At 38.6% G+C, this 26333-nt stretch overlaps 1 protein-coding gene across 5 annotated transcripts; it reads right to left on the bottom strand.

The window, feature by feature from the left end:
• Positions 1–20: 20 nt before the first annotated feature.
• On the bottom strand, positions 21–25910 carry SON (SON DNA and RNA binding protein). Of its 5 annotated transcripts, none has more exons than XM_028492622.2 (10): positions 20176–25910; positions 18677–18837; positions 16606–16752; positions 16237–16425; positions 9041–9151; positions 7933–8049; positions 3656–3803; positions 1891–1962; positions 1669–1784; positions 21–1109 (listed from the first exon to the last, which is right to left on the bottom strand). In XM_028492622.2, exons 1-10 carry the CDS (start codon positions 25658–25660, stop codon positions 951–953), a joined length of 6705 nt encoding a protein of 2234 aa, XP_028348423.2. In that variant the 5' UTR covers positions 25661–25910; the 3' UTR covers positions 21–950. The 5 variants fall into 5 exon arrangements, with proteins under 5 accessions (XP_028348423.2, XP_054942371.1, XP_054942372.1 ...); XM_055086396.1 differs by having other exon boundaries at positions 969–1162; XM_055086397.1 differs by lacking the exons at positions 21–1109; positions 1669–1784; positions 1891–1962 and adding an exon at positions 4435–4514 and having other exon boundaries at positions 3664–3803.
• Positions 25911–26333: the final 423 nt, after the last annotated feature.

The following is a 26333-nucleotide window of genomic DNA, read 5'->3' as shown; positions in this document are numbered from 1 at the left end:
TGTGTTCACTTTGTAAGCCAGAAAGTAAAACACCACATTTATTCCAGAGAAGTTTATATTTGGGCCTTAAGCTTTTGAAAATAAAGTTTAGAGACATAGCATATGAATACCACTGTAATACACATGAAATATTCTATCAATCAGACCCTAAAAATTAACATAAACTTTCTCATAGTCAACAAAATAGTGGCTGGGTGCCGATTTTATTAGATAAGTTGGTTACAGCATTTTAATTATCATTTTACGTCTATCTAGGTGTAGCTGAAATTCAAAATGCACATCAAAGGAAAACTATATCACAACTCAATGCCATACTAAATGTACTTGGCCTCTGCAGTAAAATTCTAGTCAGACTTCATTTTAACTCCCTTCTCATTCATGGCCCAAGTGGCTTTTGACAGAAACGCAGGACTTGGTGCTGATCATCACACAACATACCACTTTCTTTTTTATAACCTCTACAAAATTTAAAGGGGATACGGTGGCGTTAGCCCTGTGGAACAGATCTTGCTTGATTACCTCAATAACACTGGCCCAGTATCTGTCCAGCAGAACCCACTGTGAACTAGTACAAGGTGCACAGCCCTTCACTGATTACAGGCAAGTGTTACAGCAGCCTAGCCATAAGTAAGGGGAGTTGACATCATAGTACAAAATACAGTATAAAAGCGTTATTTAACATTCCACACTGAAGATTACGGATGCCTTCAAACAATCGTTTGGATGTTAGCCACTTAAACAAATACATCACTAAGGTAAACAATATAAACATACCAAAACCCTGTATGGTTAAATACAATTTCCATGGTACAAAAATCAAAGCCTGGAGATGTTTGTACAGATTGCTTTTTACACAATGTCTTAAATTGCCAAATATTTACAACATTGAAGAGGAAATACATTTTGATGCAGAGTAAAATTATCTGAAATGATTAATATAAAACCTCAATCTATCTACGTGAGGCACTCCTGAAGCAAGTGGCATTAGCCATGAGGTCCTTTGGTACAAGGCCCATTGCTTGAAGAACCACAGTAGCTGCTGTGGCTTTAGCATGCTTCTTATTAGGGCTGGCAAAGCTGGGCTGGTAAGCGCTTCCATTTATCAATACCTATTCAAGAAAAACATACAATTGGGCTGGTAAGGGCTTCCATTTCTCAATACCTATTCAAGAAAAACATACAATAAGAACAGCATCAAACTTTAATATCTATTAGCTTTGTAATTTTTTCACTAAATGCTAGAAAGATAATTTACAAAAATATAAAACCCATACCATGTAAGTCAAATAAATCTCAACCCTAAAAGAAGCAAATCATTTGGGAAGAGGGACTGCAAATTAAGAGCAGGTCTCCAAATTGAAGCACGGGGGGGGGGGGGGGGGGCGCGCGGGCGCACGGCGGGAGGGAAGCCTGATAAAAACAATTAGTTCCCCACATTCCACTAGAAAAGGTCAACAAATTGTTCAGATTTTGCCCACATCTTTCCCGCCAACATTTAAAAAATAATAGGATAGTAACAGGTCATAGTAAAGCATATACACATACACACACACTCCCAACCCACAAACAATACATTAATCCTGTGATCATATAATGCTTATCCCTCACCCTCTAACATAGTCATCAAACTAACAAATGTGTACAATTAATGCAGAAATTCATATTTACCCTAAAGAGAAAATGTTTGCGATGATCAGGGCCACTATCATGGACCAAGAGAAATTCAGGTGGTTGCCACCTTCTCTTATTACAGATTTCCATCAAGGCAGACACAGGATGTTTGCCTGCAGAGAAAAAAATAACCAGTTATAATTATCTCCACATCTGAGGCAACAAATCTGAATTCAAGGGGAAGGTGGAACAAGAAGAAATTCAAAACTGTACTCTCACCTGACAGATCTTTCATTGCAGCAGAGAAGTTTCCAGACCTCTTTTGTGCTCTTTCTCCTACTGCAACAAGACCTTATAAAAAAAACCAATGATCACTGAATAAATTTCAAAGCATTTAAAATTACAATATGGAGAAACAACTACTCCCTCTATAGGAAACTGAACCTCAATCCAGGCCCTCAAATAGAAGTCAACACCCACCCACTACCCTTGATCTTGACTTCTATTTTGTTGTTTCAATACGTAAATCTATACATTGTCTTCATTTATCTTAGTATTGGAGATTGTACAAAATTAAAATTTTCAGAAAAGTTAATATGTGAATACATATATGAATTGCTATAATTATCAACAACTCCAGTTCTGTTTCTTCCTAAGTTTAAAAAGTAGTGGCTCTTTGCAAATGATTTCTAAAGGTTTCTCATCCCTTGAAAAATGATGCTCAGTTTAAGTCTGTTCCCCAGAAGTTGAGGATTTTAGGCCAAAACAAAGTGAAAAAGTGATAAAGGCTCTCTCGTGGATAAATGGGTCCATTTCTTTTTCCAGCAAACAAGGCCTTTCTGACTTCAAACGTGAGATGTACTCAAAAGACCAACAACAGCCTCAGCCTCACTTTCCAAAAGGGGTTTAGCTATATTCCTAACTAAAATCAATGCTTTCCATTTATTCTAGGGGGAATTTTTCAACCAGTTCTTTGCCAATTCTGCCACTATGCTTTCCAAACCCAGGCCACACTGCACAATTCCAAAGGGACTATTACCTGGAATTATGCAATGCACCCACAGATGTTGTCTTCTCATAAACCACCTTTTATGACACACAGAATCTATTCAACTTGTATAAGCAGTATAATGTCAATGTGACAATAAGTACAATGTCTTTTTCTAATTTAAAGTTTGCATTAATGCTGCATTATTGGATGATTGTGTTACTTCTAGCCTATTTCCGAATATCACTATTACAATAAATTCTCTCCAATTTGGAATAAAATGGCAACATATTATTCTTGGTAGGTGACAATGTAGAAATTCTGATGCAAAACATTTTTTAAAATACACAATATGGTCAGAGCTAGTTGGTTTCCAAATTCATTAGGACAATAATTTAACTGCATTAACTTCAACTTAACTTTCTGATTACAAAGATAAGGAAAATAAATTAGTTTTAAATTTTCCAGTTTTTAAAAATCAGGTTTAAACAAGCTATTGATGAAATCACATTTAGCTGGCAGCCCCATATGATTCTACAACGGACATTATTCCAAGGGAAGAAATGCAGTGTGAAGATGTAACACTGCTGCCAGCAGTTGGTCTACTCTCCAGTCCCAACCCAACAGAACTCAATTACTGAACTTGAAAAAAGGGATGTGCAAAAGGGGTTTAGAAAGTGAAGACTAAACAGAACTCTCTAATACGAAATGAGGAGAATATGTGGGATAAATATCTTTGAAAGAAAAAATAAATCCTAGAAACAAAAACAAGCACATGTTCCCTGTCAAGAGAATTCTATCTAAATATGAAATCTAATTAACTTAATCATATATTGCACGTAACAAAGGTTGTTGTCTTTTATGCTCAAATCAGTGTCTCCATCTATATATAAAGCTTCTGAAAATGGGTTAAACATTTTTTTCCTAACAAAAAGCTATATATGCTGTAAGAAGTGCCTCCAGTTCAGGATCACTGACATCAGAAGAATTTATGATAGTAATGAAATCCTAAATGTTAAAGGAGGTATAATAAACATTCTAAAAAAAAAAACTTACCTTTTCGATCTGTCTTAAAATCAACTAGGATAGGTTCCTTATTTCCTTCTTTGTTTTTTCCTAATCCTTCTCCTTCTTTCCAGCCCATTTTTCTCATCAAAACGGCTCCCATTCCTCCAGTTACTGGGGCTGCTCTTAAGAACTGATCCTATCCAAAGAAAGAAAGGTAAAATATCCCCATTTTATAGTTAGAATTTGACTACAAACTCAGTGTAACTTTTTAAAGAAAGAAATCTTATTTTACTTCTAGATCTGTTATAGTTACAGCAATTAAATGCTTCTATACTTATATACATACTGTAGTGTGTATGTTCTAATTATTTTCACATAAACATAACAGTATTTTGAAAGTCAAATAAGTCAAATGGCAGTTTTAAAACAGTGGCCCTTGTGCCCCCCTCCAAAAAAAAAATTAGAACACTCCTGTTTTCGTCCACTATTTAGGTTCACTGGTACCTCTTCTTAGCTTGCAAAATAAAAAGAAGGCAATGTTAAAACAGTCAATAATATTAATTGTCCCAGGTGTACCTAGTTAATGAATAAAGCCTAGAAATCATTTAGAAAGTCTGGACACTGAAGAAGCATACTGTTATCATCCAAAGTTTTTTCCCCCCATTTACCATAAATCAAGTATAAATATTTTACTTAGAAAATCCCTATGAAGCAAAAAGATAACACATAAAATACCCTGTAATTATACCAAACTGAATTTTGAATTCTTTTAAAACCTAACTTGATGTTAAAAAGACTTTTAAAAAACTCCTTAAACGTTTACATACCTAGGCCTCGGTAGCAGCAGTGTTGTGAATAGTAGGGCTGGCACTGACCGGGGCAAGAAGACAGCTACAAGGATTTGGCCCTGAAACAAGTTTCCATACAGAGGGGTGAAAGTTCACAGGTTATTCTGTGAACAGTCATCTCTCTTGTATCCAACCCACTGAACCATAATTTCCATCAAAGCAGCAAACCACTTAATGTCATAAGATGCACAACTATGTACATTAGCATGGTCAACAGTTATTTTCACACGTTAAGAACTATGTGATGCCTCTTTTTAAAGGGCATCCGTGTATATGTAACAAACCACTGAATTCTACTGTTGATCTTTATGGCCATTTTTTAAAAATTTATAACATACATCTCCAAATCATGTTTTATTTCCCCTTGTTATTAAACATTCTAGATTTACATTCTCTAGCAAATGTAAGCAAAGGTCATTAACTTATCAACAGAGGCAGTCAAAGATTTTGGTAGCTCTAGAAATAGTATACATTAATCACCTCCTCTACTGATAAGTTAATAGTGAATTTTTAAATCTTGGTTTTACACAACAGTAAAACCGTGTACTGTTATTTTTTTCCCAGCTTTTTAATTATCTGCTGGGGAGAAAACATGCCAATGAAGTGTGACTAGACATTAAGTTCAACACGGTACTCTGATGGAAGGAGGCAGCTGTGGAGGTAAAAACATACCCCTGGTTCAGTTCCTCACTTGGTGCAGGCCATGCAGTGTTGGTGGACAGAGAAAAGTTAGCTGATGCTTGGATACCAACTGCCTTGTTGCTACACACCTAAAATTACTTTTACTTACTTCCAGGTTCATCCGCCCCTCTTTTCCAGGAAACACTCCTAAAAAAAAGGGCAACTGTGCAGAGTATAATACAAATCCCCAATAACGCAGGTTTCCAATTTTGTTTCCATCCTCTAATATCTTCAAATCTTTACACCAGTGTGTACACAGTTCAACAAAAAGCTAATTAATGAGACTACAGAAGTAAACAATATTCATCAGGTCATGTCCACATCGTCTCATTCCAGAAAATAAAGCTTCTTGCAAATGAATAACCATTTAAATTTTTTTTTACTAATAATAAAGTCTCATACTTTTTCATCTAAGAATACACTGCAGCAAAGTAAAAAAGAATATGGAGAATGTTGGCATTCCATGTAGTCTTTAACGTTAAAAGAGGGTGCTGGCCTACAGCAAGGCAAGAAAACGCCAAACGAACATTTTGAAAAAGTTTTCTAAATGAAACAAGTAGACAGTTTTGTGATATTTCACAGTGAAGATGAAATGTTAAATTTTTAGCTGCCTAATGACTTTTTCCACGTTTTTGCTCATTTTTATAAATAAAATGTTCCTGGCCTTAACTGATATTAGCAGCATATATATTGTTCAGTAACGTACAAATGGAAGTTTTCCTGAAAGCACCGCTTTCTTCTGTAATTATTTAAAAATTTGGTCTGATGAATGAACACATCTTTCTCTTGTGATAACTTATCAAAAATGATTTATGTCTACATTTTAAATGATGTAAATTATTTAAAATCTGCCAACTGTCTACAAGACTGGAAATCAAAAAAAATTAAGGGTAAGTTTACAGGGAACCAATTTAATCATTTTGTAAGAGTTATGTGAAAGTGATGATGTTTAGAAATCTGTAGCATTATGTATGGATCAGAACTTCACTGTACAAATGAAGACCAACTTTGCAATAGAATCACATTCTGAAGTTTCTACCTAGTAATGTACATGACTATTTAATTATTATGTGCTGAACACCCACATAAGCTTCAAGTCTAACTTTCTGAAATACGGAATACTCAACTTCAACATTAAATAGTATTAAAGAACTAAAATTGTTAAAGAAATAGATGTACATTTATAATTATTCCCAATGAGATGAAAGCCATTTTTCAAGCACTACATGAATCACTTTCATATCTTAAATACTGTAATATAATTAGTCCAAAACTAATTCAAGCTTAAAAATATTTTGCTAGATTTTCATCTTTTTTCCAACATCAACCCCTAGTAAACTACGTAAGTTGTAATTTTTTTAACCAACCTGATTGTGTACTCGCTATATACATATTGGTGCAACTATTCCCCCCTCCCCCAAAAAGGGGGGCAAAGTAGGATATGCTTTACATTAATTTGTTAATAAGATCACCAGAGATAATGCTATCAAAAAAGTTATGAGATTAAAAGGTCCAAAGCAACAAAAAATATGACTTTTCAGAAATTCAGCTCACTCACTGGCACTCACAGCAGTTTTCTATAGGCACCCATCCCATTACTGATCACCACCCTGCGAGGCAGGAAGAAGGCACTTGGAGACTGAAATTCCCAGTAATTACTTGCCACAATCACAAAAGGAGTCAGGAGTACAGCAGGGTAAAGAAACTTCCCCAATCCATTAGACCACACAGCCTCCCAGTTTCAGCACTGCTATGCTGCCAGTACTCCTGAAACAAATTGCCCCATCACCCATCCAACCAAGCCAGCCGCTCCCTTCACCAGAATATATTTTCTTCAGAAAGCCCTCTGTAACCACCTAAGACTCCCCCAACAATGAGGCAGCCGTAGGTGGAGTTCACACGTCTCACTGCAGGAGGAATCTGAAACCAGGAGCACCTACATCTTCACAGCACGAGGCGTCCGTCCTCTCCCTTGAATTTAGGTCTTACATATCCTGTTTTTTCATGAGATCAGCGGTTCTCAAATTGAACCTGTGGATCACCAGAGGCCACCAGGGCCTAAATGGTGGTCCACAGATAGTATTCGCCATCCCCGTCCCACCCGATTCCCCACCCTTCAGCACTGCCCACCCAACACTTCAGCCATCCTCCCCCAGCTTTCCAGACCCCTGGCAAGATCACCACATGCAGCACTAACACTGGGGCCGGGCCTCCCAACCACTCGCTGTAACGAACAGCTGACAACCATGGGGACCTGGGGCTGGAGACCACAACAGGAATGAGGACTCGGGGCCAAGGGAGCTTACAGGAGGGCGCAGGCACTAGGGAAGAGGGAAAGAAGGGCACAGGAATAGAGGCACGGAAAATCAGGTGGCAGAAGGCTCTTGGGGGCAATGCACCAAAAATAAACCTGTAATAAAGTATCCCATGATGAGAAAAAATCTGAGAACCACTGCTTTGAAATCATTAGATTGGTTGTCCAACAGGAACTGTGGAATATTCTGAACAGCACCTGAGATACACTGTTAGCGTTCAAAACACAGTTTAAAAAACCACCCCCACAAAACCCAGGAGCAGCAGGATATAAATGAAGTGGCTCTTGAACTATATTTATACATTAGCCATTGTCTCATGAATCGATCCATCTTCAGTGTCCATCCTGGAGTATATACACACAGCAAATTTACCATGAAACTGGTTAGATTCACTGGCCTCTTTCTGCACTTTTAATAAAACATTTTCTTAAAAATTTTAACTTCGTACGTGGACACTTTTGTACGTGCATATATTGTGTACCTTTTTAATCCAGGCTTGGGCACCAGTATTGGCCAACTGTTCTTGTGTCAGAACCTGTACTCCTGTACTTCCTGTGAACTGGCCAGGAATAGAGTTCAGCTGAGCCCAGGCATCAATCTGAAGAAAAGAAGAGGCCTCAATTAAGTAAAATTACTTCTCTCGTTAAAGTGCCACTTTAACGAGTATTAATTTAATTCCCTAAATGAAATGGTTTACTTAGTTCCCGAAAAAGCTTATTAATAACAGACTTAAATATTCAACTTTTCAAAAACAATATACTAAATCTGTACATCTTTAAAATTGTTTTCCTAAACATTCCAAAGCAGCAGTTCAGTAACTGCTCAGTGGATCCCACTGATAAAATTTGGTACATCTCTAACAACTAAAAAGCATAGCTGACACTCATTCTTCAAAATATCACACGGATACATGAAAAATATAGAAAATCACTCATATGGCAAAGGATCCTTGCCCTCCTGCTTATATATCTCATAAATGCATGCTAATCTGGCAACCTCAATTTTTAATTACTTTCTTTGAAGTGTTACAAATCGAGAATAAATTCAAGATACATAGTTAAAGAATAATAAACATAGGAAATTGTTCAAACACTGTGATAATTAAAGAATTAGCTGTCATTCATTCAAAGTATATTTACTGAACACCCGGTTTTGTCAGGCAATGTATTTTCTCTCTGAACATGTACTTACTGCTTCCATATATTTACCATAGAAAAGTAGCCTATGGAGCTGCTGTCCACTGTTAAAAAAGCACAGACTCTGGATCAGACTGTCTGGGTTTGGATCCCAGTTCCCTACCTAACTAGTTTTGTGACCTTGGGCCTCATTTAGCCCCCCTTTACCTGTCTTCTCAGATGGAAAGTGGAAACTCAATACACCTCACAGGGCTATTATGGGCACTTAGCTTATTTTTATACATTAGATTGATTATAAATTCTATGAGGGCAGATAATTTTTTCTATTTTTATTCTCTCAAGAAACAGCTCCTGCCCCACAGTACACAACATATACTGAATGATCAAACCCCAAATCACTTTAAGTGAGCTTGCTAGATAAATGATCACGTAGATATTAAAACTGCTACATACCCGTTCCTGAGCACGATTTAACATGCTCATAGCTTCAAGGTCAAATGCATTCTCGCTGAGTCTTTTCTGAGCAAGTGCCCGCTCACTCATTGCTGTAGAGATGTCCACAGGCTAAGAAAGAAAATACAGATAATTATCTCAAATAACAACAGACCCCCTAAATTCTGAAAAATGCTCATATCTTTAGTTGCTTCATGTCAAAAACAAAATAAGTTTTATATATTAAAATTTTGTAAAGTAGGGAGAAGACTCTAAAAGGTAAACTAACCTTGGAAAACAGACAAGGATTGTTTAAGGTAAGTTACAAAGTATCAGGCAGCAGTTGAACTCAACCTAAAATCCGACTTCTTTTCTCATATTTTCTACTACATCAAATTACAATCATAGAAAGTTCCATGAAGAACTTAATCTCTGGCCTTCACTAACAAAACAGTCATTTATAATAAATGAGAATTTTTTGAACAATTAATTTTGTAACTCATTAGCAGTTTTCATTTTACCCTACTTCTCAGCATAACCCTCAAAAGCAATAAGCAAAGTTCTTAAATAAGCAGAAAACCACTATCACATCAGTGATCGTTCCTTCACTCGTCTGCACATGTTTTCACCTACTTGCAGTTGTTCATATAGTCTGGTCTTAGGAACTCGGTTTCTTCAAAGAATATATTTACTATTTAGTAAATGTATCTTTTGTTTTCCGTTTATGTACACTTATGATGGAAGTTAAAATATTTCTGTGGGGTACATAATTAATTGAAACACTTAAAATATGTTTGAAATGTCTTAGGTCCTCCTTTTCAAAGCTCATATTCTACTTGTAAAAAGCTTAAGCTAAGCAGATGGGACTTAACTTTTTAAGAAGTTTCATAATGTCCAGGAAATTTTTAAGGATAATCTTTAGAGCAAATACCGTATTTGCCAAATTTGTGGAGGGCTCAACCAGAGAAAGAAAAATTTGATGTTTTTTGTTCTAACATTAAGAGGTTAGGTTGATTTGTGTCAACTCGCCAATTCTTAATACTTGTTTTTCTTCTAACACTACTTAACCCATTAATATTTTCTAGTATTTCACCCAAGAAAATTCATTTTTGGAAAACGCTTATCTGACATGAAGTATTCCTAAATTCATTTACAAAGAATGACTAGTAAGTACTGCATGGATGTGACAAATACAAGGAAGTCAGTAAAATAACAAGTTTTTTTAAAAAGCTAAAACTAAGGTTACCTGTAATTTGACTGTGTAGTTGAGTATGAAATATTTCTTTTAAAAATAAGACCTATATAGTTGAGAAGTGTATATGACTTTGAGAGAATAATTATATCTCATGCATAAAGATAACTAATCTTCCTTTTTCCTATCTTCAGAACCCCTTAATCACTCCCTTCATTCTTAGTTATCTTGCTGAATCACCTAGTAAGATTCCTTTAGCAAAACTCAATTTTTCTTCCACAAGGTACCAGAAAGTACAGATTTCTATATATTTGCCTTCTTAAAATGAAAGCAGAATTAAACTGAATTCATTCCGTAACTGTTTATTAGACTGCTTACATATCTCATTTATGAAAGATCCTAATTTCTTAGTCAACTTAGTAAATTATCCATACTAATTAGAATATTTCTGGGGCTATATAAGCAAAGCCAGATTGAAACTCTAGAAAACTTAGTAGGTTCACTTTTCACTTCTATTACAGTTATGATCACCTGCTGGGACTTTAAGTGGGAACCCAGATATCTTAGGTCAAAATTTACATTCCTTTGGCCTTAGAATGTTAAGATCATCGAAGTAATTTTTGAAAACCCACTAAATATATCTCAAGTACTGTTCTTTAACCTTGCCAGAATTACTTTGGGTTTCATACCCATCTACAAATCTAAGTGTTAGGGTATTTAGGTATAAAATAATAGGTTTTTATTCTAAAAAGTCGAAACTCGGAGGAGATACTGAGGAAAATACACCTACCCATTACCACCCCAAGCTCTGATCCCCCAATTTCCAACTGTAAATTAGCCATAAAAATGTAGTTAAGATGGCTCCGAAAACTCCCAACTTTTCTAGAATAAAATTACTTCTTCCCAACTGGAAAGCAAATTAACATACCTATCTGTGAATTCTTCCTTCTGAAGACATTTTTATATCTTCATACTTTTTTCTCTTTTAACCTTTATTTAAAGTAAGCAGGTAACCTAAATATCCCATCATTATCCTCAGGATGAAACTTCATTCAAATCTCAGTAATATTATACGTTAAATTCACATCTCACTCTGAAAGGAATTTTTATTTATTTAAATAGTATTTATTTAATATGTCAACATTGGGATTTAATATAAATTTACTTTAGATAAAATTACAACTAGTTTTTTCCTAATACAACTTCATTTATTCTTCAACAGGCTTATTACCAAGTGAGCTGTAAGTTCATGTCAAAACTCTATTACCAAATAGTAATTTGACTATTAATTTCATATTCATACTTTTTAATGTGGGAAAATATACTCAAAGTAGAATCAATCAGGATTATCTTAATCTCTTAAGGAATCTCAAGAGTTTGTATCAAAAAGCATTATTTCCAGGTTTTCAAGGTAACTCAGGATATGCAATAAAAAGCCCCAAAGCAGTAATATTCAAAGACTACACCAAACGTTATGCATCAGTATTAAAACACTCATAAAATATCACAGCTACCCTTTAGAACAGCACTGTCCAACAGAATTTTCTACAGCGAAAGCTAATGAGCACTTGAAATGTGTCTAGTGCAATTGAAGAACTGATTTTTCAGTGGTTCACTTAATGACTACTCTGTATTGGACTGCATAGCATTTGTGTATATATAGTATATAATAAACTATACAGTGTAGCAGAGCTTTAGAGTCTTAATCATCTTTTAATGTTGCTCAAAAACAGTAATGTGTAAAAGGTACCAAAATGATGCTAAAAGTTTTAGAATGCTAAAAACTGGGGGGAAAATTATCTTAAACTGTACAGAATACTGTTATCAAGCTATCATCAACAAGCCTTATTTATTTCCACTAATACACGACAGACTTTCTATGTAATGTGTAGTAATACTCTAGGTATTATAATGGGGGGAAATGTTTAATTTCCTTCTCCCTAGGACTTGTTCTAAAAGGTGAAATCCACATAAAAGAGTATCCTGAATTATAATTCCAGTTCTCACATTAATAAAAACTTGTCCAAGTTATTTCACCCCTCTACGTCAGTAACACAGCAGATTACTACTTCCATAACCTAAAAAGTTGTCAGGACTAATGAAACACATATAATTGACACCATGTAACATGCATTTCATGGCCTAAGTTGTAACTGTGTACCTTCTGTATCTTCCTCATTTAAAAAACCCTTCTAAGTCAATTTACCTCCCCCCCCTTTGTTAACCCAACTGTTTATATAAATAGAATTATCTTAAGTACTTCCTATAAAATCAATGAAAGTATATAAAAGAACTAAAGAGAATTATTAGAAGGTGGTCAGTCAGGTAAGGAAAAAATAATCCCTGTAATAGGCAAATTATTTTCTACAGAGGTAACTGCAGGTATCTCAAATTAAAAGATGGTAAAAAAGGAAATTTTTAATTGTAAGAAAATAGAATTAAAGAAAAAGCACCTAACCTGCATACAAAACATTATTTTAAAATATTTAGCTAAAATTAATAAAATACAAAGAGGTTCATGTAGAAAATGAAAACTACAGAAACAAAAGCCACACTAAATACACACTGCCTCAGTTGTTACGTGGCTTGGTTTTAAAACTGATTTATGAACCTTTTCATTATTTCACATAAAATTCCTTAGTGCAACTCTTAGTTAACCTGTACATTTAATCCAAATGAATTATAATAAGAAATAGATAAACCATTAAATGGTAAAGAAATTCCATGTTAATCACCTAGGAGAATCTAAGGAGAGAAGAATGAACAACAAAGCTGTACTTAACACATTCTAGCACTGCCAGGACCTAGTTGTTTTATTTTCAATTAAAATTTTCATCTTACCGCAAGAACTCAGCTTTCCTAAACTTCAAAACTTTAGAGCTTCTAAATGTAAGGGAATTTTAGCTCCACTGGGACAGGGAAATATTCTTCAATAGTAACAAATCAAGCACAGTTGCCAGAGACAAAAACTGTCCTAACATGTAAACAATCACTAGACTTAATGGCAAGCTACCTCTGGACATTTATGATAAATAGTTAACCCAAGGAAATTTTATGTCAGAGACTACATTTATATCTTCTACCCAATAAGTCTTTGCTAACTTTATTACCAAGAATTAATGCCCCCGAGGACAATTTTTTAAATGTTTTCCAACACTTTTGATTTCATTTATAAATCAGATTGACACAAATATGATCAAGGTTCTGCAGTCACTCCTTACTGAGGATGATGCTGGTTGGCTTCTGGGTAGGAAGACGATGCTATGGCAGTAGGGCACACAGTCTGATGAGTTGATATTCCGTAAGATATGGATTTATGTTGATCCATCCACGTCTATCCACTCATACTTATGTCAAAGAGCACTCATGTGCAAAACAATTGGGGGGATTAAGGATCATAGCAAAGCTGAGATCAGATCTGTGATCTTTGCCTAAATGTTTCATGCTCAAAACTAAAGAACCACAAATTCTGTTTACATTTATTAAAATGAAAAAGACTAACAGGTAAAAAAATTAAAAGTACTATTCGGTTAAAATGTTGACCATTTAGAAGAACTTTCCTTTTCTCTATAAAGTCTTTATTTCAACCCCTGACAGGGAATCAAGAGTCAATGCTCCCATAATGTCACCAATAGTATTCTACAAACATTGGAATATAGAACATTAATCTTACAAATATATTTATAAGATACAGCTAAATAAATGGAACTAAACATTTTATATTATGAACATTTTCTCTAGGTGTTTCATATTACTTCTAGGTAAAAGTACAGACACCTGAAAGCAAGAGTAAAATTCTGTCCCTTTTCTTCCTAAAATTTTGGGATTGTTTTATTTGAAATTATAGTTAACATAAGAAACTAGCTTTAGAGTTCTGATATCAAATAGCTGTATATATCCTCCCCACAGGAGAAATCTGCTTCATGAACAAAACTTTTTCCCCTCCTGCTTTAATAAAAGGCTCCTTTACTTATTATAAAATCTGAATACCCACCTACTCCCCCGTAGGATTTCTTTGGAATAATTCCCCCCAACTTTTCATTCAAATCTGACAACCACTGTTGATGACAGACAATGTAAGGCACCACGGTTTTAGTGTTAACACTGAAAATGGCTAAATACTGAAATATATATATTTACACATAAACTCTCAATCAATAAAAACCATAATCACCAGGATTCACTAAGCACTCTCCTGACGTTCAACTGAAGTCAAAATAGTTATGGTCACTTATCTTCCCAGGAAAATCCCTTGGAATTTTGCAATATTTATAGGGCTTCACTCTGTTGGAAAATTCTTCTCACATAAATAATTCCCTTATGTTTTTTTTTGTTAATTGCTTAATCTTCAAGAAATTACTAAAAGCGTATGTATCAGAATTTCTAAGTCAGTCTGTTCAGCCCTCTCACCATGGTTTATATTCAGCCTCTACAAGATTTAAGTCAGTTACAAATGTCTGTTAACCTTTCCCTCTTGAAATGTGCAGGTAGCTTGATTTGGGAATTAGCAACTGAGCTACTCAACTGGCTTCACTAAAAACTGTCCCAACAAGCTATCTATCCTCTCCCTCACTGGTGATGGTATAACTTGCTTCAATTGTTGACCCCCATGTAAATATAGATCATCAACAGTGACTGTAAGTTGCACTGGCTAGTTATGTCCAGCTTCATTGTATAGAACTTGCTCTCTTTTCAAATGCCACAGGTAAAAAGAAAACCACAGTGAAAATGTCACCTGTGAATAGCCCAGGGGAAAAAAAATACTATCAAAGTTTCTGATTTGGGTTCTGTTCACTTTTAACTTTATAAACAGAATTCGTTTATTTGTATTATCAGAGGTGTTTATTGGACGACGATGATATGGCCAATAAAGGGAACCTGTATGTGAAGAGTACAGGTCTCTGACCCACATATCCCAGAACTGCAAGGAAAGGAACTGGGGAAGAATTCCTACATTGTAAGGGCATCAGATATCTAATCCAGTCCTTGGACAAATGTCTGGGCTTTGGAAACGAAGGGCAAGAGGTGATGACTAGTCTATGGTATCATTTAAAACTCCCACCCCCCTAGTAAGTCTCCACCCTCCCAGATCCCCCAAGCGTGATTTTGCACAACAAGTTAAATAAAAGTAAACTGTTTATTAAAAGATACAGCAAAGGTACAGATACAGAGATACATACAAAGATACAGATATATATATATATATTTACATATATATACAGTCTTGCTGTTTTCATGTGCACTATATTTAGCAGCACATTATTTAATCAGGCGGCATTTTAATGGGGCTGTTTTGACACTTGGCATTATTACCGCGTCATTTTGACAAGATACAACTATAGCCTCCTGGAAATTTCAAGGTGTGAATTCCACTTCTCCAACTTTTAATAGTAGCAAAAAGGGGAAGGAGAAGGGAAACGGAGTACCAAGGCTGAGCATTAGGTTAAACACAAGAATCCAAAGGGCCAAGGTAGCACAGGGAAGGGAAAATAATTAAAATTAAAGGCTATCTGACAAACAACCCAGAGAAACAGAAACCATTATTTAAGGGCAATGGGCTATGTATCCAAGATGCTCACATCAGCCTATAATGCCTTTTCCAATCCAGTTCTTGTGTTGAACCTGAGGATCTGCCTCTCTCTGCTCAATCCCTCCACCCAATAAATTTGCTACCACCAAAATCTAGAGCTATAGAGCCTTGAAGCAAAACGGGAAGCTAAATAGTTGTACCTTGGGCTACCTTCCCACAAGTGCAAGGAGGGCCCAATGTTGGGTAGGGATGTGATAACACTGTTCTCTGCAATTCGATGCTTTTCACTTTGTGGCTTGGTTCCACAAAGTGAATTGCATCGAGTTACTGTCAAATGAGAAGCTGCGGGTTGTTTCATCTGTCGTCTAACCCGGCCCTGCCGTTTAACCCGGCCCTAAGAAGAGTGAAACAGAATCCAAATCAGATATAAAATAACAATAAAATGCAGATTCAGGTATATAAAAGGAAAAAATACATAATATTCCTTTTACTTACCTCAGAGGGCAAACTGCTGCTGAAAACATTATCATCATCTTTGTTTTCTTCACCATTTTTCTCTACAGGAACCCATTCTCCATAAACACTATCTGCTTCTTTTTTCCGATGTTGAGATCCAGATGACACAGGGAATTCTTTTGTTAATGTTACCTGGCTTTTTGGTGGAGTTGGCTTTGCTGCAGCAATCTAAAAAATAATGTTTTTCTTAATTAAAACTCAACAGATGGTCAACATAATCTGAAAATGACTTTGTTCATTATTTCTCACAGTATTTAACCTAAATTTAAAACTAAATTCCATTTGAATTTTACTTAAACAGTTCTACAAGTTGTGCTGTTTCACTAGTCCAGAAACACTAATACTCACATTCAGATTGAAAAAAATGGGTTTGGGTTCACTGAGTTTAAAAGGATGATGATAAAAAGGAGGTTCTTCTTCCTCTTCATCCGAAACATGAGGTTTATTCACTATTACATCATCATCTTCTTTACTCTGTGCAATCTGTTTGCATTTCTTAAAAAAGTAAAAACAAACAAAAGATAAACCTTACACTTTATGCAGAGTAACATGTAATTTCTTAAAAGAATCAAAACCACATAAAATCAACTTTCAGAAGTAAAACAAGATTAATGATAGGTTACAGATACGTAACTCAGCTTACTGGTTACTATTTAAACACACTCTAGCTGGTCAGTCAGTTAACAACATTTATTGAGCACCTACTATGTGCAGAGCACTGTACTGGGCACTGTCCAGGGAATACAAAAAAATAAAGTAAAAGACATGGTCCCTGCTCTCAAGGAGCTTACAATCTAGTTCAATAGACGGAATACATACACATGAGATAATTGAGGAACGCTTTTACAGAGCAACACAATTAACAAGTGCAAACTGATATAATACAAACTGAGTACGTAAGTGCTCAAAGAACAAAAGCTTAAGAGAGAACAGAATCAGGCAGAATCTGATAATCAAGGAATACTCCTCGCAGAGTTCTAAGCCAGATTTTCATAGTTAAGAACAAGGATTAGCAGGGAAAGGAAAAGAAAGTCACCCTAGTCAGGTAGTGGTAAAGAGGTGAGAAAAAACTTATTAGAAGGGACAGAGGGCTGAAGATGAGGCTAAAATATATAGGGAAACACTAAGTGTTCACAAGGTTTTGGATAAGGAGCTTGGATTTGATAAGCAAGCAACAGAAGCCTTCACTAGGTCCTTAAACTTAAAAAAAAAATTGTAATTCATATTGTAATAAATCTAAGTGAGGAAACAGATTAAGAAACTATATGATCCCCAAACGTATGGCTAAATAAAATCTCAAACACTTGCAACTGGGTTAGATGATAGCATGTCTTTCCATAAATGTTTTGTAGGTTGAGTCTCTAAAGGAATAGAACTCAAGAATGGAATATAAGGCATGATGGGGAGGGTGCAATTGATGAGGTCTGACACATAAAGCAAAGTCAATTCCGCCTTGAGAAGCAAAGGAACCGACTCCATTACCTGGCTTTATAAAAAGGTCAGCGTAAATTTGGGTGGACATGTCTCTATACTAGCAGTACAATTTGTCATATCCCTTATCAATTGAAAATATTTAATAGGATAAAAAGCTCATTTAGCCAAAAACACAGAATATACCAAGCTTGTAACCAAGGGGAACAGAATATATTGACAGTGGCAGGCTGGCATAAGGCTAGCCAATAACAAGTTTCAATATCTGAAACAATGTGGTATTTCTGGATCCTAGCAGCAATATTTCAGCGTCCTCCAAAAAAAAACAAATTTTAATAAAATAAAGCCAAAAGACAAAAAAAAAAAAAAGCCTCAATTGAAAAGATCAAATTCTTAAAAACAAAAATAAGTGTGTTTAAAATATATATGTTACTGCCAAAACCCGAACCGCAGGAAGAACTGATAATGGCCGGCCATTATCACCAATGGCTGGTACCAAACAGCCAAAACCCGAAATGTTGGTGCGAAAGAAGTTCCTTTCAGGCAATGGCCAGCTATTCTCATTAATTTCCAAGCTCCGGTGGCAAAAGATCATTTCTGAAGATTGTCTGTGTCTTTGCGTATATGCAGTACACTCGTGGCGATCAGTGAACACGTCGTGAATGGAAACGAAACTGTAGGCGAGCTTCTGCGTGTTGCTCACTCAACACCTCCTCCATTCAAACGAACCGTCCCATTCCTCAGTCAGTTTGGCTTCTAAAACTGGAAAGCAAAAGTAATGGGAAGTAACTTTTAGCTAGCGGAGCTTAGCCATCCCGGATAATGGCCTGCTAAATAGAGCTTCTGCCGCTGCCACGTCTGTATTTCGGGTTTTGGCCACTCGGTGCCAGCCATTATCAGTTCAGCCCACAATTCGGGTTTTGGCACGCTCCAGAGTCAACATCACTGGAATAATCCATTTAAGAATGACAAATTCTGTCTAGCTTACCTCAGTTAGTTCTTCTATAGTAGCTCCTCCTGATTTTTTAGCAACTTTCTCTTCTATTGAAGGTGGAGGTGCAGGCTTTAGGTTTGGCGGTAAAGGAACACCAGCCTTAGCACACATGGCAGCTGCATTAGCTTTGGCTATTTCAAGTAACTGAGCCTTATCTGCAAGAGGAAAATATAAGAAGCAGTTTTCCTAAAACGCTGTACATTTTGTATTATCTAATGTTTCATATGCTAACAAAATTAAAGACATCAATTTTCTGCCCTAACTTACAGCTGTGATGAAATCACTGTTTGGCTCAAAGTTTTAAAACAAATGCCCCATATTTTAAAAAGAATTAAGTCCACATTTAGCTTACCATTCAAACACTATACAAAATAGCTAGACTACACAACTATAATGATCACTCTGCCACACACATTAAGACACACACCTGCCAAAGCCTACTTTATTTTCCACAACTATCATGCCCCTTAAATTACTTTCCTTCTAATCTCGGACAACATCTTAAACCACTCTTTGAGCCCAAGTTCAAAACTGCCACCTCTTCAAAGTAACGAGTCTTAAGTCAGAATTTAACATTTCTCTCCACCGTGCTCCCAAAGTACCTAATCTATACCAGTAATTACAGCAATCATCACATTCTACTCTTTTTGGCAGTTTCACTATTTGGTAAAAGAGACATATATGCATTTTATCTGTGTCTCTTGTACTAACTTGTAATCACTCCAGAAATTATATACTGTTCCTCTGCTTTGAATAAAAAAAGAACTCAGAAACATTTGTTGAACTGAATGCATTCTCCCTTAGGGTTCTGTTAAGATCTTTTTCTTTAGACAACTCTGACCTGGAACTGTCCAATCCACTGGGATAATGATAAATTATCCATTATTATTATTACAGGTAGTCACGCATGATCCATCAAGTTTTAATCACCTCTGCACACTTTTTAAAATTAGGAGAAATTAGAACACTTCATCTTTTAAAAGGCAGACTGAAATCACTTTAACTCCCCATATGCAAAATTCCCTACTCACTTCCATCACCCATTATACCAATCAGAATTATTTTCACAACCATTTAACAGTACTGTATTGCCAGTTTAAGACATGTAACTTATTAAAAAAGAAACATTTGATTTTAGGCTTATCTGCAAGAATTTATGTTGGAATACATACAATAACAACCTGAGCAGATACTAGCCTTGTCTTTAACTGGACTTTTACTTCCATTTTGAGTTATGGAATATGGTTAAAGCAAATGAAAGCATTCAAGTATGGAAATACCTTGGTTCTAATTTACTCCAAAGCAGGTCTTTTAAACGCTAATTACAAAGGTACTTATTCCTACATTTTCTAAACAGAAGCTAACCTAACTACAAAAATTTAAAGATAGAAATATTTATTCCAAACCAATAACCCCAAATATTCCATCTGACTCACAGAAAAAACTCAGCTTTAAATCATTCCCTAATACCATTAAATTTTTAAATGACTCACTCAGATCCGTCAGACGTTTAGGTGATCTGCCTCTTTCAGAAGACCTGGATCGTTTACGGCGGATGGGAGACCTGCTAAACCTTCTTCTCAAGGGTGTTCGTGATCGCCTTAATCTGACTGGTGATATACTGAAGCTTCGTCTTCTTACCACAGATCTTGATCTTCTCCGACGGCTCGGGGTGCGGCTCCGTCGGCTCGGGGTGCGGCTCCGTCGGCTCGGGGTGCGGCTCCGTCGGCTCGGGGTGCGACTCCGTCGGCTGGGGGTGCGACTCCTTCGGCTGGGGGTGCGGCTTCTTCGGCTCGGGGAGATGCTAAAGCTCCTTCTTCCCCCAGATCTAGATCTTCTTCGACGACTCGGAGTGTGACTCCGGCTCCGACGGCTTGGGGTGCGACTCCGAGCTCTACCTGTTTTCCGGTTATCCCTGGAGCTTGATCTTTTTCTTTTTCTTTCCCTGGACTTGGATCTGTGCTTTGGAGATCTTTTGCGCTTCTCTTTTGATACAGATCGCCTTCCTCTAGACTTTGATCTTGACCTGCTGCTCCTCCTTCTGCGTCTTGATCGTGACCGTGAACGTGTTTGAGAGCGATGAGACTTGGACTTAGATGATCTCTTCCTTGCCCTAGAACGAGATTCACTGGTACGCTTTCGCGATTTGTGTTCAGAAGACTTGGAACGCTTACTTCGAGATCTTAATGAAGAGTCCCTTTTCTTCTCTTTCTCACCTTTGTCACGGTTCTTATTTTTCTTGCTTTTTTCATGTGTGTCCTTAACTTTTACAAAAATTTCATAATCATCTTTTTCCTCTGAAGACGACTCTGAAGCTCTTTCTGCTATACTAATTACAACTGGACTGGCAGCAGATTTATCCCGTTCAACTTCACTTGCAAGTAAAGGTCCTTCAATACCAGCTCTAAGGCTTGTAAGACGTTCCATGTCCTTAGGAAGTAATGGTCTCACTAAATCAGCTTCATTAATATCATCAATGTTGGCAGAAAATCCTGAATCAGACAGTATCTCTTTAGTAGGGAAAGGTACTTCTTTATCTTCTCCACTACTTTCTTTAGGACTGAGAGCCACTGCTAATGTCTGGTCACTCTCCTGTATAGGTAATGATCCTTCTGCATCCTTACTGACAAAGTTATTAGATGGTATATCAGGATGAATGTCTTTAGCAGGTAAAGGTCCCTCTATGTCAGCTTCACTACCACCACTGGGGCTGGTGGAAATTACCATGTCATGTTCAGTATCTTGAGTAGTTAATGATACTTCAACATCATATTTACTAACTGAACTGAGAGCAGATGCTGTGGCAAATTCAAGACCCTTACCAGTTCCCACTGCATCAGGTTCAAGAGCAAGGGGACAAGTAGAAGACAGAGTCCCCCCTACATCAGTTTCACTAACACTAGGGCAGGTATCCAATACTGTGCATTGCTTAGTCTCATTGGTGGGCAAAATTTTCTCTTCACCAGTTTCACCAACAGCACCAGTGCTGGCAGCAGACACTGTGTTATGTTCCATCTCTTTAGCAATTAAGTGATTATTTATATTAAGGTCTATATTCATACTATTTTCAGTTTCATAAGAGTCATTCTTCAGGTGTCCTTCAGCATGTGGCTCTTCATCTGAATGCATGGGAATCTCCTGCATGCCAATCTCTGGAGCAAGATTTTGATCGCCAGATAGTAAATTCATTCCTTTTATAACATTAGACTCCAGTATTATTGGTGTCGACTCTAAAACCATCTCAGTTGGTATTACTTGAGTCTGCTCTGAGAAAGTGACAGGAGGCTCTGAAATTGTCACAGTGGATTCTTGGACACAAATAGATGGTTCTGAAACAATCATGTTAGGTTGAAGGACTGACACTGCTGGTTCCAGGACGTGCACAGTAGGCTCCAGGGCAGAAACAACTGGCACAGGAACGGTAATATGCTCTGGCTCAGACAAGGCCAGGGGCTCCGGGACAGCCTCAGCCAGTGGGTCCTGGACAGCCACAGCCGCTGGGTCTGGCACAGCCTCAGCCTGTGGCTCTGGAACAGCCATGGCTGGCGGCTCTGAAACAGTTCCGGCTGGTTGCTCTGGGAGAGCCACAGCTGGTAGCTCTGAGGCAGCCATGGCTGGCAGATCTACAGTGCTCTGTGATGGCTCTGGAATAGGTACTGCTGCCTCCAGCAGGGACATAGATACCTCTGAGGCAACATGTCCTGAAGCCCTCATGGAATCAAAAGTTTCTGCTGCCTCTGACATAACAGAAGGCTCTGATGTTAACACAGTCGATTCACCTGATGTGGGAGTTTCGGACACCATATAAGTCACTGGTCTTTCTGGAACAATTTCATGCTCTTCTGCTACAGCAGCAGACTCTACAGGTGTTGACGTGACCAAAGACTCTGGCTCCAGTGGTGGTTCTGGAACAGTCATTGAAGCCTCTGATGCTAACATTGAAGGCTCTGATGCTGATGCTGAATAATTAGCAAGCACTGCTGAAGGCTCTGAAATCTCACTTTGACTCACAGGAGGTTCAGGCAGTGACACAGACTCTTCAGGAGGTAATGCTGGCACCTCAGCAGGCCAAGTATTTTCAGCTGTTAATGCTGACTGCTCAGTGGGTAATGCTGGACCCTCTGGTGGTTCCTCAGGAGGCAATGGTGGTGTCATTGGTGGCTCTTCAGGTGGCAATGGTGGCATTGTTGGAGGCTCTTCAGGAGGCAAAGGTGGCACCATATATGCCTCCGTATATGTATCAGTATAAGAATCGGTGTAAGAATCAGCTGCCATAGACATCATTGAACGATCAGCAGTATAAGATGACATCATAGATCGATCAGCTGCAGAGTACGATGACATCATAGACCGGTCAGCAGCAGAGTATGACGACATCATAGACCGGTCAGCACCCATGGACATCATAGATCGGTCAGCCATCGGGGACATCATGGAGCGCTCGTAAGCTGACATCATAGAGCGTTCATAAGCTGACATCATAGAGCGCTCAGCCATAGGGGACATCATAGAGCGCTCATAAGCTGACATCATAGAGCGCTCATAGGCTGACATCATAGAGCGTTCAGCCATAGGGGACATCATAGACCGCTCATAAGACATCATAGAGCGTTCGTAAGATGACATCATGGAACGTTCTGCAGCATAGGACATCATCATAGAACGTCTAGATGCTAACATCAGGGGTCTAGGTGCTAACCTATATGGCCTGGGAGCTATTCTATAGGACCTGGGTGCTATCCTATAGGGCCTAGGTGACATCCTATAGGGATCAGGAGTTAGTCTGTAGGGATCATGGCCTAATCTATAGGGGTCTTGCCCTAACCTGTAGGCATCATGACCTAGCCTGTAAGGGTCATGACCTAACCTATAGGGATCCTGAGCTAACCTGTAAGGATCCTGAGCTAACCTGTAGGGATCAGGAGATTTTGAACCCAACATAGCAGAATCTTGGGTACTAGATGCTAACATCTGAGCATCCATGGTACCAGACGCTAACATCTGAGCATCCATGGTGCCGGAAGCTAACATCTGAGAGTCCATAGTGCCAGATGCTAACATCTGGGAATCCATAGAGCTAGTGGCTAACATCTGGGAGTCCATGGAGCTGGTTGCTAACATCTGGGAGTCCATGGAGCTGGTTGCTAACATCTGGGAGTCCATGGAGCTGGTTGCTAACATCTGGGAGTCCATGGTGCTAGAGGCTAACATCTGGGAGTCCATGGTGTTGGACGCTAGCATCTGGGAGTCCATGGTGTTGGACGCTAGCATTTGGGAGTCCATGGTGTTGGATGCTAACATATGGGTCTCCATGGTGTTAGAAGCTAACATATGGGATTCTTGGGCCATCAAGGGATCCACTCCTACTGTTACAGAAGTCTCCCCCACTAATGTAGTAGGCAGCTCCTGTGCTACCGTATTATAGGACTCCAGCGCTGTCGTCGAGGGCACCTCCAGGGACTGCGACACGGTCATCGTTGACAGCTCCGTTGTTGTCACCACAGACTGAACAGAGATCTCCAGCGCCACAGTTGCCACAGGCTGCCCGGGCAACTCTGGCGCCCCAGGCTGCCCCGGCAACTCCAGCACCCCTGTTGCCAAAGGCTGCCCCAAAAGCTCCAGTGCTCCAGCTGCCCCAGACTGCCCCGAGAACTCCAGTGCCCCAGCTGCCATGAGCTGCCCAGGCAACTCCAGTGCCCCAGTTGCCACAGGCTGCCCCGACAACTCCAGTGCCCTAGTTGCCGAAGGCAGCCCTGGCAACTCTGGCACCCCAGTCACCGAAGACTGCCCTGGCAACTCCAGCGCTGTCGTTGCCACTGGCTGTCCTGGCAACTCCAGCACCATTGCTGCCTCAGGCTGCCCCAGCAACCCTGTTGCCGTCGTCACCTCAGGCTGCCCAGGATGTTCCACCGTTGTCATCCCCACAGGCTGCTCCAACTCTGTCGTCGTCACAGGTTGTTCGGTCAACTCCATTGCTACTGTAACCACAGGCTGCCCTGGCAGCTCTACTGCTGCTGTCACCACAGGCAGCCCTGGCAACTCCTGTGCCATCACAGGTGGCTCTGGTACCTCCTGTGGTGGCTCCAACCCCATGGATGGTGCTGGAAGCCCTGGCAATTCCTGCGACAACTGTGGCACTGACGTCACAGAGGGCCCCGGCAACTCAGGCACTGCTGTCGCAGGGGGCCCTAGCAACTCAGGCACTGGGGTAGAAAGGGGCCCTGGCAACTCTGGCACCGGGGTAGCAGAGGGCCCAGGTAACTCCAGCACTGGAGTCACAGGGGGCCCCTGCAACTCCAGCATGGAGGTCGCAGGTGGCCCCGGCAACTCCATCGCTGAGGCCACCGACGACTCCTGCAGCTCCAACGCTGTGGTCTTGGGCAGCTCCAGCATCTCCTGCGGTCTTGTCATGGATGAATCTGCAATCTCCGATGGTACTGCTACAGGCTGCTCTGGCAATCTTAGCACTTCAGTTGCCGATGACTCTGGAAAATCCATTGTTGTCGATGTGCTTGGCTCAGGGTGCACCTCAGTAGGTGTCTCTGATGACACAAGGGTTTCTGACGGCTCTAGCACTTTTGCCACTGGAGGCTCTAACAACATGATCTTTGATGGCTCTGGAGGTGTGCTCTCCAAAGATTTCAGCACAGGCTTCATCTGACACTCCACTGACATTGTTACAACCGGCTCAGATGGCTTTAGCACTACTGTTGTAGTAGGCACTGGTGCTGTTGCAAAGGAATCCAGAATCTTTGTCGTGGATGGTTCCAGCATTACTGCTACAGACTGCTCTGACTGCACTGAAACTACTGATGTAGATGCAACTGACAGTTCTGCAGTTTTTGTAGCTGGCTTCAGAATTTCTAAGGTGTGTGGCTCTAATACCTCCATTGATACTACAGGAGGTTCTAGCACAAGTGCAGGAGACTCACTGGTGTCAGATAGGCCGAACGCTCTTACAGGATGCTCCAGTGCCATTTCTGAAGGTTCAGAATCAAACTTCAAAAAGGAATCTGATTCTAAATCTACATTCCCATCATGATGTGATTTCGGCTTTGATTCAGATTCTTCTGGCTGTCTTTTATACTTTTTTTCCTTTTCTTTCTTCTTTTTCTTCTTTTTATTTTTGTGCTTTTTATGTTTCTTCGACTTTTTGGTAGGTATTTCATCAGTAGGATCTGTTTGTACAGACACACATCTACTTTTTCTGGAAGCCTCCTTCAAGTCTGAAATTTAGGAAAATTAATTTTGTCAAATATCCCCCAAAATAGATTTAGATATAAGTCGTATAAACCAAAACTTACATTCCATGTTAAGATACCGTAACACTTCTTGTTAAATAAAAGGTTACTAAATAAACTATTTTCCATAAACCAGTTATCTGAAGACTGACACTTTTCCAATACTTCTTTTACAACTGAAGCCTGGGTTAAAAATAAGTTCTTAATTTATTACAAAAACTTTTAGAATTACATTAAGATGTGTTTTTACTAAGTTCATTTAAAACAATTACTTTCTCCAGCTCTCACTCTACAGCAAATTACATTTAAACTACAGTTATGATGAATATCTTTCATATTATTAACTATTAAAATTCCCACAAAAACATACATTAAAAAACTTCTGTAACTATTTTATAACCCTTATTTAT

This window comes from Physeter macrocephalus, chromosome 8 (assembly GCF_002837175.3).
Source record: "Physeter macrocephalus isolate SW-GA chromosome 8, ASM283717v5, whole genome shotgun sequence".
NCBI classification, from domain to species: domain Eukaryota; kingdom Metazoa; phylum Chordata; class Mammalia; order Artiodactyla; family Physeteridae; genus Physeter; species Physeter macrocephalus.
This window is presented reverse-complemented; position numbering and strand designations above follow the sequence as displayed.